Source organism: Neofelis nebulosa, chromosome 4 (assembly GCF_028018385.1).
Source record: "Neofelis nebulosa isolate mNeoNeb1 chromosome 4, mNeoNeb1.pri, whole genome shotgun sequence".
Lineage (NCBI taxonomy): Eukaryota > Metazoa > Chordata > Mammalia > Carnivora > Felidae > Neofelis > Neofelis nebulosa.
The window spans coordinates 158,663,932-158,681,701 of NC_080785.1; the positions used below are offsets into that span (position 1 = coordinate 158,663,932).

At 54.9% G+C, this 17,770-nt stretch overlaps 1 protein-coding gene across 7 annotated transcripts in view; it reads left to right on the forward strand.

The window, feature by feature from the left end:
• BRD4 (bromodomain containing 4) overlaps window positions 1-17,770 on the forward strand; it is an 88,142-nt gene that overhangs the window by 61,416 nt on the left and 8,956 nt on the right. For 6 of the 7 annotated variants that reach the window (XM_058727653.1, XM_058727651.1, XM_058727650.1 and 3 more), the window contains 4 exons: window positions 6,585-6,794; window positions 7,633-7,832; window positions 8,158-8,453; window positions 9,481-9,591. In XM_058727653.1, the coding sequence (XP_058583636.1) occupies window positions 6,585-6,794; window positions 7,633-7,832; window positions 8,158-8,453; window positions 9,481-9,591 (817 nt within the window). Of the gene's footprint in view, window positions 1-6,584; window positions 6,795-7,632; window positions 7,833-8,157; window positions 8,454-9,480; window positions 9,592-14,281; window positions 16,737-17,770 lie in introns of those variants that run through there. The other variant, XM_058727656.1, reaches the window with a different exon arrangement.

A 17,770-nucleotide genomic window follows, 5' to 3' on the forward strand; every position in this document is an offset into this window, starting at 1 on the left:
TTCTGTCATTTGCTTTGGTATAATGCCATGTTGCTTTGAAGATGAACTTGAGTCAGGATAGCGTGTGCGTCAATATAAAATTGAGGTTATTTTATTATAAAGCAGGGCAGTTGGTTTTGGTCTTGGGCATTTGGGGTTTTGTTTTGGTGTATCCCACTGAAAACCTCCTGCCCCATACCTGCATTCGGTTGCCCTTGGCCAGAAGAGTGTATGTGCTGTATGTGGCCCAATCTGTTCTCCAAAACAGACCTGTCTCCGGTTGGTGGCAGACACTCTTGTTAGGCAGACACTTGGACACAGTTGTGAGCTGAACTAACTGCTCAGCTGTGGACGTTTCTTCACTAGAGCCTTGAAATCTTTTGCCTTCTAGGTGTTCCGTGAGGCCACAACTTCCTCATGGGTGCCATTGGGGTTTGTGGCCCCTTCAAGTTGGTCTGGGTGTGCACCCTGTAAAGTGCACATGTGAGTGGAAGGAAGGGGGGCAGGTTACAGCATAATGTGTGAACTGACTTCACTTTGCTTTATTTAAAAAAGGAAAAACGTACCCAGATTTGAGCAGTGGCTATCTTTGGGTGGAAAGATCAGGGGTTAAAAATTATGGAGAAATGGGGCGCCTGGGTGGCGCAGTCGGTTAAGCGTCCGACTTCAGCCAGGTCACGATCTCGCGGTCCGTGAGTTCGAGCCCCGCGTCAGGCTCTGGGCTGACGGCTCGGAGCCTGGAGCCTGTTTCCGAGTCTGTGTCTCCCTCTCTCTCTGCCCCTCCCCTGTTCATGCTCTGTCTCTCTCTGTCCCAAAAATAAATAAATAAATTTAAAAAAAAAAAAAAAAAATTATGGAGAATTGGGGCACGTGGCTGGCTCAGTCAGTAGAGCATGTGACTCTTGATCTCAGGGTTGTGAGTTGGAGCCCCACATTGGGCGTAGAGATTACTTAAAAAAAAATCTTCAAAAAAAATTCTGGAGAATAAAGTCTATATTTAGTACTTTTATAATCTGCTTTTTAAAAAGTTCTTAAGCTTACACACATAAAAATATCTAATCCCTTATCCCCAAAGTCCTGGGTTGCTTCTGCTCTCAGTGTCAGAGCAGGCCCTGGGGTGGATCACCTGCTGTTACAACGGGCAGGCACTCTGGTCAAGCCCAGGACCGGTTTGCACATCTCATGCCCACTCCCACCTGGTGGCGAGGCGGGAGGCTTCCTCACACCTATCTTTCCCACCCGTCTGTGGAGTGCTTACAGGGCACAAGTGCAGACTCGCAAATGCCTTTGGCAACCTGTGGGTCCGTTCAGCTCAGAGGCTGCCTGAGACCCATCGCTTGCCCGTCTCCTGGTTCCGTTAGCTCCACACGTTGTCCCAGACTTACCATCGTAGTGGCTCTTACCTCCTCACACTGGAGCCAAGGCTACATCTCTCCCGTTCCTTCCCTTGGCCTCCGTCTGGGTCAGGGGCTGCTTTTGGTTCAAAGGATGTGTCCTGGAACTCTTGGGATAGAATAAAAACTTATTACTAGTGTGAACCTGGCTGCTATTATTGAAATGCACACTCAGCCTTGAACGTTATTTTAGTTTCTGTTGCTTGTTATTTGGTTTTATTTTCCCTGAGATTTGGGTTGGGGGTGCTTTCTGCTTTCTTCACAAAGCTGCTTTTCCGTTGTTTACTTCTGCATTTCGCATCCTTAAAAAGAGTTCAGGCTTTATAATTTTATGGCAATTCTCATACATGGCCACCAGGTGGCAGTGTTGCCCTCAGATCTTTGTCTTAGACTTCGTCTTTCCACTGTCCTGTGAGGACTGGGGGAGGGAGATAGCTTTTTCCCAGATCGATACTCCTACCCTTTATTTGCCCTCATGCAAACAGCTGAACCAAAACAAGTTCTATGCCAGCACCAAGATTGCTATTCTGACCTACTTTACTTTAAAAAGAATAGGAGGGTGGCTGAGCCTGGGTAGCTTAGTCGGTTAAGCGTCTAACTCTTGATGTCCGCTCAGGTCATGATCTCACAATTTATGAGTTGGAGCCCCACGTCGGGCTCTGCACTGACAGCACAGAGCCTGCTTGGGATTTTCTCTCTTTCTCCCTCTCTCCCTCTCTCCCTGCCCCTCCCCTGCACATGCACTTTCTTTTTCTTTAAATAAATAAACTTAAATAAATAAATAAATAAACAAATAAACAAACAAACAAACCAGAAAGAGAAAGAGAATTCTCCAGTATATTCTAGCTTTCCCTAATTTCTGTGCCTGTTTTATGTCTTGGTTTTGTCTTTTTTTTTTTTTTTTTTTTTTTTAATGTTAATTTTGAGAGAAAGAGCATGAGTGGCAGAGGGGCAGAGAGGGGGCGGGGTCAGGATCCAAAGCAGGCTCTGTGCTGACAGCAGAGAGCCCGATGCGGGTCTCGAACCCACAAACTGTGAGGTCATGACCTGAACTGAAGTTGGACACTTAACTGACTGAGCCACCCAGGTTCCCCTGGTTTTATGTTTTTCATTTTTATCCTTCTGGCAGTGGCATGAACATGACCCAAACATGGGGTTTAGCCATAGTGAAACCACTGGGCTATTTTCTTCACTGCAGCCTCTTTCTAAACATTTTTGTTCCAGATACCAGGCTGGACTAGATGAGGTCCTTGACCTGAAGGAGGGTCCATTTCAGGCAGGGGCAGTGCCTAGGGTGGGCCATTTAGCACGGGGCGGTCTCTGCCCTAGCCCGCTTGGCCCACTTCAGGGTGGATTGCTGTGTTACAGGAAGTGATGTTCCTTCTCCATTGCCACGAGGCAGGTGGAGAGGTATCTGCTTCAGATGCAGAATCGATGTGAAGGGCTTCTTGTCTGGAAGTTGGTTGCTCTGTGGCATTTCAGTCTTTTTCCTCTTCCTCGTAAGCTTTCCTGGATCAGCATGGTTGGATGACTAGATTGTCCAGAGGAAAGGAGAAGCAGCAAATCCCCAACCTTTGCCTCTTGAACAGGTTTTAGACTTGCCTCCTCTTAATTAGACTGTTCCCAAGAACTGGGATTTACCTGGAAAATCACATGGAAAAGAATCCATTTTGTTTTCCTCTTCCAGTCTCTAAATTCTAGGCCTTTAGAAAGCACACATCCCACCACCTGGCAGCCATGGTCACAAAGACAGCCAGGAGTGTCTGGGCTCAGGGTTTCCTCAGTCCACAGGTGGCTTGGGCTGAGGCCTGCGAGCCCATCTGCTAGGCCCAGAGCTGCTGGCGGTACTGCCATTTAGACTGCCTGCTCTGTTGTGAAGCAAGGAGTCATTTAGGGAGTTTGGCGCCCTTGTAGATTACCAGAGTTTTAGTGCAAGAAAAAGCGCAAATTCAAGGTGATGTGCAGTTATTTTTATAGCGAAGTAAAATGAAAATTGCATTGGGGTATCCTGCATTAGATCCTAGAGGCAGGAAGCTTTTTGGGTGTATGTAAATGTGTGTTTCTGAGTGTGTGCACTCACAGCTGCATCTCTAGCACCCGGCACTTAGTGGCCTACCACTGCCTGCATTCTGCTCCCCACCACAGCCCCCCTCCTCTGAGCCTCGCTGTGCCCAGATACGGCCAAGCCCCACAGCCGTATCCGGGCTTGGCCGTGCTTCACCGTTTGGCACTCAGGCAGCTGTTTCACTAGAGGGGTGGAGGGTGTGCTTCCCCCTCGAATCTGACGCAGCCTAGAGTAGGTGACCCAGTGAACATTCTAGCAAGAGGAGACGCCTGCTCTGAAACCAGCGTGCTTTGCCGATTGATGCTGAGAATTGCAGTGTGGGTGGAGGTTATGGCATGCTGGGCAGAGGAGCTGGGTCCACCTCTAGACACTGCCAGCCCTAGTGTGGAAGGCCCGAGCCCCTGCTCCCCTAGAGAGTGCTGGTTGTTGGTATTCACTGCTCATCGCCTCAGTGTCCTCCCTCACAAGACCTTCGACCTAGGTGCGTCTCTTTCGGTTTTGGCGTCCTCTAGCCTGGCCCCACACCCTCTCCCCCATTTTCCACCTGGCCAGCGGGATGAGCACCTGGATTCGTGAGTCACACCTTTCTGTCCTTCGAGACATCCTTGCTAGGTCTCTGCAGCTTTTGGTATCATGTCCCCCTCCCCCACACACACGCCCCGCCCTCATCCTTAGGTTTCAGATTTCCCAGGGACTCTTCACTAGTTCTTTGCTGTTCCCACCTTAACACTTAATAGTACTTTATAACTATGTTCACTCCTTGAGGGCAGGGAGCACATCGTTTCTCTTTACCATACGGGTGCAAGTCTGTCTCAGCCACGCGGGAAGGTTTCTCTGCGGTAGCTCTAGGTTCACTGGCACTCAAGCCCAAGTGCATTTCGCAGAGTGCCCCCTACTGGAACCGGGGCAGATGGGAGGATGACAGGTCTTGTCGCTGCTCGCGACAGGGAAGCCAGCAGCCCCAGCTTGTAGGCCCCACAGTGACTGCCCAGCCAGCCAGCCTGCCTGGCCTCCTGGCTTGTGCTCTTTGCTCTTTGGTCTTGGAGCCTTGGGAGAGCAGGGCCAGGGAGTACCCTAGGCGAGGCCTCAGGGCGAGTCCTGGCTTCCATTTCCACCACAGCCACAGCCTGTTGCGGAGAAGCAGGGATGTCCTAGTGGCAAGGGTAGAGCTGTTCTGGCAGCTGGCAGGAACTGCTGGGCACATACATAAGTGGCATGAGGAAGCTCCCACCTGGTAAAGCTCACCTCCCGGCAGCACCAGGTACTCGGCCATGGCTGCCACCCTCCTCCCTCTGTGGGGTCCTGACACCTCAGGCACACTTCTCTAACCTGCCCCCTCCTCCTTGGCCGCAGGCCTGGCTTTTTCTGGACGCTCCTGTGGGTCTGTTGGGGCCCCGGGGCACTGGGCAATAAGGGTCTTGCTTGCTGCCGCACTGGGGGCCTCTGCCCCGGTGTGGTGTGAGCCCCCGTCTCCTTTAGCCAGGGTGGTGACAGTCTCTTGCTCATGCCTCCTGGGTGTCTTTTCCACTGCCACCCGACCTCCAGAATGTATTTCTGTATAAATTAGAAATTAGAAATTTCTGCATAAATGACTATAATTTATAGTAGCAAAACCACTTATACAGCAGAATCCAGGTTGTCACTTTGCTGGGAGCAGGAACTGCCTTGGAGGAGCCTGAACTGGGTGGTCTGGAGGGGAGGGGACAACGCTGCAGTTGGGGAGGACACCTGCCCTGCTGCCCAGGGGTCATCCCCTTTCCCAGCTGCCTTGGGGACAGAAAACCTGAAGCTTCCAGAGATATCAGGAGAGGCTGCTAGGGCCAGCTGTGTCAAGTGTACCCTAGTTTGTTTGACACAGCAGCCTCGGAGCTTGACCCCACGGCCCTCCCAGGCCTCGTGGGCCATGCTGCTCCGAAGCATCAGTTCACACTTGGGAAGGCCCATTCTTTTGCGTGAGATGCTACGTTGACATTTTCTAGGCTTAAAGCAGGTCCTGCAGTCCTTCTGGGAAGCTAACTTTGTTCTTTTCACTGCTGTTCTTTGTCCTGAGTCATCTCTGGGCTTACGATCATGGAGCCCTTGGGGTAGGAAGGGACCTGCCGGCTGGCTGGTGAGGCAGGGCTGTTGGGCCTAGGTGCCCAGACAGAGCTGCTGCCCCCAAGCTCTGTGACCCCACGTGGAGTTCCATCGGATTCCTGGGACTTACAGTTGGAAGGTCTCGGAATCCTGGGGTGGTGGGATCCTGTGCTTAACAGCCCTGCGCATGTGGTTGGGTCTCTGGCACCTCACAAGATTTACTCCCTCCTGTAGCCCGTCTCCAGCGCCCCCACATCCACTTCTGTTATACCTTTCCCACCTTGCTGGCCATGCCCTGGAGACCCCTCAGCCAGTGGCATGGCTCTGCCCAGGTGCCCCAGAGGTGGTCTGAGGAGGGGGTGGGGGCGGACACGTGCCTGCTGCAGCAGAGGCTCAGCTGCCTTGCCGGCCTTGGTCTGTGCATGAGGCACACTTACTCCAGGGCCGGGCCTTTGCATGTGCTGTTTGTTTCCTCTGCCTGGAATGCTCTCTCAAACTGAAGACCCCACCTGCTCCCTGAGGGAGTGTGAACCGGAGGCAGGCAGAGGTTCCTGTTCTGTTCATCATTGTATCTTAGTGCCCGGCCCTGGCATGCAGGAGGCACCCTCGGGATGTGCTGAGCAAGCACTGACCTAATGAGAACCTCAAGGCACTGTTTGCGGGTCTTGCCCTCGGCCTGCTATCTATCTAGGATCTCCACACAGACGTCCTCAGTGGGCCAGCTGCCTCCTGTGACGTGGGTCACATGTACTTACCTGGCCTGTGTCTCCTGGAGAATGGGTGCCAAGCCATGTCACAAGGACATTTCAAAGTGAAATTTGTGAGAAGTGTTGGAAGAGCTGACGAGGGTCCTCACCCAGCCCCTTGTCTTAGTGGTGGGGTGTGGGGGGTCACCATCAGCCTAGCCCTCTTTGGCCCTCCTGCTTACTTCCTGTTGAGTCAAGCCCGGCAGCCAAGGAGGCTTGGTGATGCTGAGCCACATCCCAGGCAGCCCCCCACCACCCATGCCTGGGCCCCCGGCAGCCCTCACAGGCACGGCTTCCCCTCCCTCCCGCCCCCCCCCCAACCAGGATGTGTTCGAGATGCGCTTTGCCAAGATGCCAGACGAGCCTGAGGAGCCTGTGGTGGCCGTGTCCTCCCCAGCGGTGCCACCCCCGACCAAAGTGGCAGCCCCGCCCTCGTCCAGCGACAGCAGCAGCGATAGCTCCTCCGACAGTGACAGCTCCACCGATGACTCTGAAGAGGAACGAGCCCAGCGGCTGGCCGAGCTCCAGGAGCAGGTGAGGATGTGGGCAGCCCCGTTCCCAGTCACCTGGAATGCATGGGCTGGGCAGTCTCCCCAGGGTTCTCCATGACCTGGCAGGTCCCAGCTTGGAGTTCCAGCGGGATGAGGGGTTTAACGGTGCTGACCTCCCGTGCAGTGGGAAATCAGTGTGCAACTTCTGGCTCCCCAGAACACCTACTAACAGCCTACTGTTGACCAGAAGCTTTACGTGTAACGTAAAAAGTCGATTAATTCCTATTTTATGGGTTGCACATATTATGTAGTGTATTCTTACAGCAAAGTAAGGAAACATCAAGAAAATCATAAGAACTGGAAAATATATTCACAGTACCGTATCGATCGGGAAAAAAATCCACATATAAGAGGACTTGCACAGTTCAAACCCACATTGTTCAAGAGTCAACTGCATATATGTACACTGTGGGTGTGGAGGTGGGAAGACATGGCTGTTCTGCGGGCAGAGGCGAGGCTTCTAGATCCTTCCAGCATCTGAAAGGAGGAGCCTCAGCCCGGATGTCCATCTCTCCTGAGGTCCTACAAGCCAGCCATCAGGGCCTTAGTACCCAGCCTCCCAGGGACCCTCCTCCTGGGTGGCTGTGGAGCTTGGTATCTGCCAGCTTGGGCAGCTTCTCTAGCCAAGAGGACACTGGCCATCCTCGGAGTCCACAGCCTGGGTGGGTGTGGGCACTTCAAAAATCTGGTGAGGTGGCAGGTCACAAGGCTGAGGGCCAGCCCCCTCCCTGTGCTTCCCTCCTCCTCTGCACCCTGGTGCCCGGGGGTCCACCCAGAGACCAGGATGATGGGCGTGTGTACCTTGCCTGTCTGCTCCACAGCTCAAAGCCGTGCACGAGCAGCTTGCAGCCCTCTCCCAGCCCCAGCAGAACAAACCAAAGAAAAAGGAGAAAGACAAAAAAGAAAAGAAAAAAGAAAAGCACAAAAAGAAAGAAGAAGTGGAGGAGAATAAGAAGAGCAAAGCCAAGGAACTTCCTCCTAAAAAGACCAAGAAAAATAACAGCAGCAACAGCAACGCGAGGTCTGTGCCTCCCTGAGCTGCCCTGGGTGGGGACCCCTGCTGGCCACGGTGGGTAGGGAGGCTGCCTCGCACCCTTTGTCCTGGGGTGGGTCTTGGCACCCAGTGTGTTTGGGAAGGGAAGGAAGATAGGTAGCATGGAGCAGAAGGTGAGGACAGGGCATGGTTTGCGGTCTGTCTCCGTTGGGTGCTCCCAGGAAGGCGTTGCCAGCCTCCCCTGTTTCCCGTGAAGGCCATCTGGGTGGGGGTGTGGAAGCCCTCCCCTAAGCCCCAGATGGAGGAATGGGTGCCTCACGTTGACAATGGTGTCTGCATCATCCCTTCGTAGCAAGAAGGAGCCTGCGCCCATGAAGAACAAGCCCCCTCCTGCGTACGAGTCGGAGGAGGAGGACAAGTGCAAGCCCATGTCGTATGAGGAGAAGCGGCAGCTCAGCCTAGACATCAACAAGCTCCCTGGTGAGAAACTGGGCCGCGTGGTGCACATCATCCAGTCGCGGGAGCCCTCCCTCAAGAACTCCAACCCCGATGAGATTGAGATCGACTTTGAGACTCTGAAGCCGTCCACCCTTCGAGAACTGGAGCGCTACGTAACCTCCTGTTTGCGGAAGAAAAGGAAACCTCAAGGTGCCCTTGGGCCCCTGGGGCAGGGTGTGCTCTGAGTCCTGGCCAGCCCTGGCCGACAGGGAGGAGGCTGGGCGAGTGGGCATTCTCCATTAACCTTGCCTTCCAGACATGGCCGTCTCCCTCTGTAGGCTGTTTTTCCAGTTACAAAAGCTGTGTCCTCGACACAGAAACCTCTGGAGGGCTGTGACATCACACTTGACCCTGGGCTGGTGGTGCCATTCTCCACCTCCTGGTCGGTACCCATCTAAGGCCTGCCTGCACCTCAGTGTCTTCAGCCTTGCTCTGAGCAGCAGCTTCTGTTGCCCTTACCACTGGGTCTTCCCCAAAAGCCAGCCACCCCCGCCCTGCTGCCACCTCTTTGGAACAGAGGGCGAGGGCCAGGTGCAGGGGCCAGGAGGAAAGATGTTAGGTCCACACTGCCTGCTTTGCTTCTCTGCTTCGACACGGGCCCCTCCACAACAGTCTGCCAGGCAGCACTTGCCTGTTCAAAATGTCTCATCTTAACTCACGGCTTTTGTCTGGAGACCAGTAGGACTTAATATCCACATCAGAGTGTTGTATGCAGCCTTTGTCCCAGTCCACGTTGACTCCTGGGGCGCTCGGGCCCCTCCCTAGGGTGCTGCACAGTGACACTGTGCCCTCAGTCTACGCACCGAAGTGCTGGGAGACTCCCAGGGCTCTTTCACGTCTTGCTTTGTCCCTGCCGTCATGTCTTGGGGTCCCCTGCACCCACTGTCTGAAAAGTAGCTGAGGGAGCCTGAGCTCAGCGGTCCCTCATGTCAGGGAATTACTTCCTGCCTTGTCTCTTAACTGTCTGGTGAACCCAGCATAGGGTATTGAGAGATTGGAGGGGCTTTGAAATTATAGTATTAAGCCAAGCTTTTGGCTGGCACGCGGTAGGACTGGTCAGGGCCTCGTAGAAGCAGCCCACTGGCCCTTCTTGCGGGCGGTTGGGCTATTCCTGTGGCCAGCAGTAGCCCCCTAGGTCGGGGCCCTGCCTGACTGTGTCCCTGTTGCTTTATTACAGCCGAGAAAGTTGATGTGATTGCTGGCTCCTCTAAGATGAAGGGCTTCTCGTCCTCGGAGTCGGAGAGCACCAGCGAGTCCAGCTCTTCTGACAGTGAAGACTCCGAAACAGGTTAGATGTCTTACTGAGCTTCTTGTCCAGTTCTTCCCTGTGTTTGGCTCAGTCACGTGTCCAGACTACCCGAGACCAGAGATGGCTGTCATAATAAGAACGGTAACCCTCTCGCTAGGACACTGGGTAGCCCTGTACCCTCACGGTGTTGACACTGCACGATTCTGGGGAGCTCGGGGGGCCTGGTGAGGACCTTGGGTGTTGGGGCCCAGCTGGTGGCATCAGTGTTAGTGTGACCCCGCCCAGCCCTACAGTCTCTTCCTGTCACGGTCGCATGCAGCACGGCTGTTCAGATGATGTGCTCCAGCAGCACGTGTGTAGCGGCCTGCTCTCGACTCTGCTGTCACCAGGCTCGGGGCTCTGCCATTTGCCCCAGAGTGCTCACAGCTGCATTGGCTGCTCCTAACGCAGTGTGCACACACATGGGCCTGCACGTGTACCCCATGGTGGTGTCCTGACTGACCCTACCGCCCACCTGAGCAGCAGCTTCAGTGTGGGAAGTGGGAGTGAGAAAGGGCAGGTGGAGATGCTGAGAGCTGTAGGCTGGTAGGAGAGAAGCTTTTCCTGCAGAGGGGCGCTTTCCTGATTATTCGCGGGGAGCATGGGGAGAGGGGCAGATGCTCCCTCACACTGGCCCGGAGGAGAGGCTAGAAAGGAAGCCTGGCAACTAGCCTGCTCTGTGAGCTGGAGCTGGTGGGGGTGGCCGTGCGAGTCTGGGGAGGTGGGCTGGCCCCTGGGCAGGTCTAGTGCCATCAGCCAAGCAGCTTCTCCAGGCAGGCTGTGGTATGTGCATCCTCAGTGGGAAGTGTATTTCTGGGTGTTTTCTTTCATAGACCTGTTTCGTCTCTGGCATGTTATTCTGACTTAAAACTAATAGTAAGCCCCACGTAGTCAGTTTATGAAGATAATGTGATCTGATCGGGCCAAGGAAGTTTGAGGCCCCTTACACTTAGAGTAGCTTTGTGACCCCTCTCCCGAGGCGTGTGCACACCCGGGTCCTCTTGTCAGCTCAGCCTGCCTTTTTCTGGGGAAGCTGAGGACAGGAGGGCTTCTGGGCCTTCTCACTCTCTCTCCGCTTTGACAGGAAAGGGTACCAGGCTTCCCAGGTAGGTGGGAGGCTTGCCTTGAGGTGGGCTAAGGGCTTCTCCAAGACTCCAGATTCTGTCTCCAGTGGGCCCAAATGAGAGTCATTAAGTCATTAAGCTATGTTCCATATTTCCTGAGCTCCGCTGTATGTAGAGACTGCTGTGGGCAGTTTGCTGCCCTTCTGTCTCCATCCTTTGTCCTTTTCTTCTAACCAGCACCCCGCCCCCCCCCCCGTTGCTTTTTTATCTGTCAACCAGCAGGGGGCGCCACACCCCCATACCCACCCAGGAAGGGCTGGCAGGAAGCCAGCGCCAACTGCCCTCAGCAGGATGAATGACCATATTCTTGGGCCCAATTAGCATTCCTGGTGGCCCCTGACTTCTCACCTTCTTCTGTGCCAGCCATGCCGCAGGTTTGCCTTTGCTCTGGGGTTTTGCACCTCCTGCAGTTTCTAGCACGCTGCTCCTGCTAGGGGTGTCACAATCTTTTCTCCTAGGTATATGAGTGACCAAAAGAAAACCCCAGAGCTTGGAATTGGCAGGGGACCCGATTGTTAAAACGGCGCAGTTTGGCCAAGGGCAAACTGCTTTGACCCCGACGTAGATCGTGGTACCCAACCGGCAAGTCCTCATTGCGAATCTGTGACCGTGGCCTTTGTCCCTGATCCCCAAGCTCTTCTTTGGTGTGTGTTTGCCTTAGGTGGGAAATCCTCCTGGGCTCCTGAGTGCCTTGCACACTCCTACCATCTGATGTGGGGCAGCTGTGACGGAATCTCCAACAGCTCTCTACTGCTGAGAATACTTTTTCCCTTTTTGTGCCCCCCCTTTTAAAGAGATGGAAAGATTGTGCAACAAGTAATCTGAGAGCCCTGGGAACAGCTGTCCTGGCGGGAAGGAGGGTGAGATTTACAGTCTCTGAGCCGACGGCCTGCAGGCTCCCAGGCTCCAACAATCCGGCCCGGTGGCTTGCCCTGCTGCTTCCGGCCCATCCCTCTTTCCAGGCACCCTCCCCACCTTGAGTTTTGGGAGGCTCCCATTTGTCTTCAAGGTTCTGGCTTTTCCTTTGCCATCTGTGTGCACCGGAGAGCTCTGTTATGGGTCAGCTGGATGCTTCTCTCAAGAGAACCACCGTGTGGGTTTGTGCCCTAGGGCTCAGACACTCGGCCCGAAAATGGGAGGGAGCTTGCGCCCCTGCATCATTGAATGCAGCCACCCGCCACCCCATCCCGCATAGGAAACTGCACTTGCTTCCAGGGCAGCTGCTCAAGCTGGGTCCCTGGAGGTAGGCAGCCCCAATTTCTGTGGCCAGTTAGTGGTTCTGCCTTGGGAAGATAGGACAGGGTGGGGGGTATTGAAGGTATTTCTTTTGGTCTTTTGGGGTTTGTTTTTGCCCTCCTTGTTCTTGTGTTTCCATTTGGACTGGAGCCGAAATTCCTGAAAGGGCCTATTTTTGTCACTTGTACTAAGGGTCATTTCTGCCGACAGGGCCCTGAGACATGAATCACCAAAAGAAACCAAACAGAGGCACTAAATTGGAGCTTGGTGGGGGGGTTGGGGGGGTTGGTGCATAGATCCCTTCTCTGGCCGCTCTCCATAGATAAGGATGCTGTGGACTACTTAAGGCATGGGGCTGGTCCTTGGGGCCAAGCAGCAGTTCAGGGAGGTGGTGCACCCACAGATGGAGTTGGGGGGGGGGGCAGGGGTTGGGCTTTCCTAGCTCGGTCCCAGGCCACCATGTGTTCCTCCCACCGCCCAGAAGCACGCTGTTGGCCAGTCCCACCACATCCTCTGAACCCAGCTATTACTTGGATTATGGTCTTCCATTGAGCTTCAGTTCTGGATAAAGTTCGAATCTGCTTCAGGGTTCAGTATTGGGACAGGGCAGGGGATGCAAATGCCACTTTCCCACTTGCTCCTAAGGCATCTGTAGACCTCGGCTGGGCAGGCCAGAGGTGAGTGCCTGGTTCCCCCTTTTCCGCAGCCATCCCAGATGGGCTTTGGGCAGAGCTGTGTGGCCTGTCGGTCACCAGTGCTGGGATCATGTCTGCCTGGCTCACGGGGCCAGAGGGAATGTCCTAGGACTCTTTGTCTAGCTTTCCACCCCATCGTGTCGCTGATGACACAGCCTCCTTCCACGTGCCATCCACGGGTCTTTCTGGGTAGGGTGGGTACACAGCTCCTGTCCCTCTTAGGACTGCACCCTTGTACCCCAGCTACCTGGCTGGGACGGGTTCAGGGAGGTGTGGGGTAGTTCTCTTGGATTTGTGCCTGGTCTTCTAGTTGCAGTGGGAGCTCACTCCAGCTATTTTAGTCTCCTTGTTTCCTTTTCCCAGGATTTGAGCTTGTGGGTGTTTCTTAATAGCTCCGGGGAAAAAAGGAATGCTTGATGTTTTGGAAAGATTTGAGCCGGAAAGTGCAGACAGAGGCCACAGGGCGTTCTTCCCAGACAACCAGCCTCAGCTTCCGACCCCCGGGGTCTTTGAGGGACTGGGTCCCAGGCCCATCTTGGGGCCTGCTGCTGCCTGCTCCAAGGGTGTGATACTTGAGGCCCCTGGTAGGGGCGTAGGGGAGGTAGGAAGGGACCTGGAGGGCAGGACTGTAGCTGGTCTGCCTGTGCTGTCAGGTGACCCCTCTCATACACTCACATGCAGGGGTCGCAGCTGGAGGGACTCTGGGGCTTCGTGGGCGAGGGTGAGCCTTGTGGAATGTGCCCTGAATGACAGTCCGGCCAGTGGGTGGGTTTTTCCCACGCGCACGCACACACACACTTGAAGACCACGGGACTGCAGTGCTGGTTGCATCCGTGACTCTGGCAGAGGCATCTCCTCTGCTGTGTGGGTGGGAACATGCCCCACGCCCTTCTCCCGTCAAGGGGAAACACTCAAGACCGCTTTCCTCCTTGGCATCTTTTTTTTTTTCACCCCACCTTGACGGTGTATAGAATTATTTGGTCTTTTTGTAATTTGTTTTTTGTTGATGTTTCTTGGTGTTTGTAGGAATGCAGAAAGGAGGGTGTTTGCTGGAGGTCCTGCACTGCAGAGCCCCTCTCTTGGGGGTTTTCTTACTTGTGCCCCAGCCCTGAGGAAGGGCCGGCATCACCTCCCTGAGAAAGACAGTGTGCAGTAAAGCAGATACAGAGGGGAGACAAGCTCAGGGTCGGGCGGGGGGGGGGGGGGGGGGGCGGTGCCTGCTGGACGTGTGGGCACACCTGGCTGGTCTTCAGGAGTGATGGCAAGGACGACAGGCCAGGGCATCTCTCACATTCAAAGACCAGTAAAGGAAATGCTGGTCCATGCTCAGGGTGCACGTGAACTTGTTCCTGGAAGCAGTTACTCTGTGTGGAAGCATGAGCAGGCTCTGGGTGGTTTTGGAGACGTCCACACGTGCCGGATCTGTGGCCCTTGTAAAGGGAAGGTGGGTCTGTCCCCGCCCGCGGCTGGCCAGGCAGGGGGCAGGGCTCCCAGGCTCCGGCGCCGTTCTCTCGTGCCCTGTCCGTGGGCAGGGCACAGGAGGCTGGCTCGGTCTGTGGTTCTTCTGTTCTTGTGACTTGAACGGTACATTCCACACCATTTCTCTCACACTGGTTTCTCTCTCCCTCTATGTAGGTCCTGCCTAATCATTGGACACGGACTCTTAATAAAACGGTCTTCAGTTCCAGATTCCTTCCCAGCAAGCTATAGCTTAAGTCCATTTTCTTCTGTGAAAGGGACAGGACTCCATCAAGTTATGGAATTCCTCAGAGCCCTGGGCCTGTCCCCTGGGGTGGATTTAGTCATGTCCAGCAGCACACGCCTAATCCCGCCTCCGGGAAGGCTGCCTGCTTGGCTGGCCACCCGGGCCTCCTGTGTAAAGACTGCTTGGCTGTCCTGCCCAGCCTCCCTGGTCGTCTGGGGTCTTCTGGGTGGGTGGCATCTCCCAGAGGGTGATGACAATCCCCCCCGCACACACATACGTGTGGTGCTGCTCCGTGTGCAAGGCCCCGTCACGAGTACGTTTTCTCTCTTCATCCCTCCCTCTTTTTCTGGATCCTAACTGCTTTCCTCCTGGATCTTAAAATGATGTTAGCCCAGGGAAGATCTCATTCAGCCTAAAGAAGAACACTCTAATTAATCTAGAGCTTTCCCCAGTGAGGAACAGGGGCTTTAGGGGCAAGCCTGGCTGGGCTCAAAAGCTCACGAGGTTGTCCCTCGGCATGCCCTCTTTCTGGTGGCTTGTGAGGCTCCAGCCAGAGGCTGTCACCAGCCACAGACTACTCCCGGCCCCTGGAGTCTTCCTTCTGTTTTCATTGTTCCCATTGTTGCCTGTTGGGCATTTTCCCAACTTTTTTGGCCTCTTTGCCCGAAGTCACAGAGGGGAAAGTACCTCTTGGGCTGCCTCCCTGTCCCTCCCAAGTAATTAGAAGCAGGCTACAGGGGGAAGGGGTGCTTTTAGGAAGGCCACTGGTGAGGGGCACTTGAGGAAGAGTGGCCATGCAGCCAGGTGACCTGTCCCAAGTGGGGTGGGACTCTGGGCTGGTGGGCGAGAAAAGGCTCTCAAACCCAGAACACTGGACCAGTCCGTAGTGAGGCCATCAGAGCCCTCGGGGTTTGCTCTGTGCACATCTCTGAAGGGGTGTCGCCAGTGCAAGCACCCTCTCAGTCTTCAGTCCCCTAGAATAATGACAGCCTCTGGGGGTGGGGCAGGCCAGGGTGGCCACATCATCCAAGCCCTGTGAGAGGCACTGAATAGGATTTTTTGCTCTAAAAATAAATATCAGCCCTTTTTTGGTCATGAATCCAGCATTTCAGCAGAAAACTGCCTGATGAAAAGTCCCTTAAGGAACAGCATCTGTGTTTCAGGGAGTTTTGTTTTGTTTTTGTTTTTCTTTGTTGTTGTTTTTTTTTGGGGGGGGGGGGGGGTTTGGGGTTTTTTGTTTTGGTTTTGGTTTTTTTTTCCCCCCTCTTCCTTTTTAAAGTGTAGTTTGTGTGTACTTCTTCAAGGCTTATAACAGTCTCCTGGCACCTCGGAGCCTGCCTTCTAGAGCTGGAAGCAAGTTTGAGGAGGTGTAGTTCACCATCAGCAGCTGGTGGATGCTGGCCACCTCCTGTGCAGAAACCCTGGGACACTTCCTCGGGGCCTTGGGTTCTAGATCCAGCCTCTCCAGGGCCCTGCAGTGATGCTTGCGAGTTCCTAGGCTGCTCTCTGATCCTCTGGCCAGTCTTCTTCCAGTCAAACTCATTTGCCAAACAGACTATTTTGAGTTACCCTTTGGCCTGTGCCTGATGTGTTCCCAGTGCAGCTCGGCCTGGCTGGAGCCAGGGGGCTTCATGCCCAGAGATTCCCACAGGACAGTTGGGAAGCTGCTGGCATTGTCTTTCTGGGAAGATTCTGCTGTCTTGGAACAAATGGCAGCCTGGATTCCCACAGTGTCGGCCTGTGTTGCTGCTCCACCCCTTCCCACACTTGTGCATACCAGCTATAGCCACAGGCCAGCTCGCCTGCAGGGTCTCTGCACCCTTGCTGTCCAGGGATCCTGGCCTCCTTGCCCATCGGGCTTTTATCTATCAGGGAACTCGATCTTTAGACTCGAGCCGTCACCTGTGCCCAGTGCCCCAGGAATAGGGCAGAGAGAGCAGTGCCCACTCACTCCTCATTGGCAGCCTCCTGTGTGTGAGCAGGGGCACATGCCAGCTGGGCCTTGACACACCAGCCAGCCTGCGGGGCCGGAGGAGTTGCTGTAGGACGGGCGGGTGGCCTGGGCCTCTGCTAGCGCCAGGGCTCCCCAGTCCGTTGGCGTTGAGGGGCTCTGTGCCTCTGCCCTGCCCTTACCCTCAATCCTGTCTCCTTCCCTTGAGTGGGGGCGGGGGGGGTGGGCGGGGGAGGAATCAGTGTTTTAATCAGATTTTACAAAAACGTTTTAATTCTTTGTACAATTACCATCCTATGTAAAGATGAAATTTGTGTTGAGTTCAAGATTTTCATGGAATAAAGATCACACAGTACTCGAGGCCATCTTCATGTAACCCTTTCTAGAGAGTTTTGTGTGGGTGTCTCGGGGCTGGTGTGTCGTGAAGCTGTGCACTTCCTGTCTTGTCTTCCTACCAGTAACTCCAGCAGGAGGCTCGGGCCACATGAGCTGTACGCAGCTGTCCCAAACAGGCTCCAGCACCCTTTGGTCCCCACCGCCGGCCCCTTTTGTGACCTCTGGTCCTGGAGGTCTGCTGCGTACCTCCCACTGGTTCTCCCACTCTAGGCCCGTCCCCCTCCCCACCGGCACTTCCCCACAGAGACCTGGGACACTTGCCAAGGCAGCCAAGACCCACTCTCTGGAACCCCTGGGACCCCACAGCATTTTGTCCCCATGAGTGCTCACGTGGGCCTCTCTGCTCACGGCCTGCGAGGGGATAGTGAGGGCACACAGAGCTACCACCGTCCCTCCTTTATGGTAGGAAAAAAAAGGGGGGGATTCCCCTGAAGCCATGAGATGACACGCCACCCCAGCCCTCTCTCTGCAACACCGTGTCTTCTCCTGGTCAGACTTTCCCCACTGAGCCTGAGCCCTTTCTTACCCTAGGTTCCAGTCCCCCAGCCTCCCAAAGGCCTGCCCATGTGTGAGTGGCTGCTCCAGCCTCCCTCGAGTTTCAGTGTCTGTTCCTGGGATCTGCTGCGAGAGGTGCCCGTCCTGGAGGGACGCCCCCGCCCCCAGCCCCTTCCTGCTCCCTTCGGCTCAGAGGCCTCTGCACACCGGGCTCTGCCCAGTGCATGGAGGGCCCCTTTGGTCCTGGGCCTCCCACCTTTCTAGTTCAGTGTCCCTCCTTCACCCTGCAGCTGCCAGCGCCATGGCCCTAATCCCGCAAGTCACCCAAACTGTCCCCTTTGTGTGTCCCACCCACAAGAGTGTTCCTCTCACCCGGTTTCCTGCCGTGACCCAAAGAGCCCTGAACCCTCTCCTGGCATCTCCAGTGTCCGGGTTTGAGGCTGGGCTTCTGGTTCCCGTGTTCCAGGTGTCCCCGGTTGCGGCCATTTGTATGAGGACGTGTGTCCATAGCTGCTGAGGTCTTTGTCACTGTCTTGTCTCTTGCATGGAATGGTGAGCTCTTGCAGGGCATGAGGTC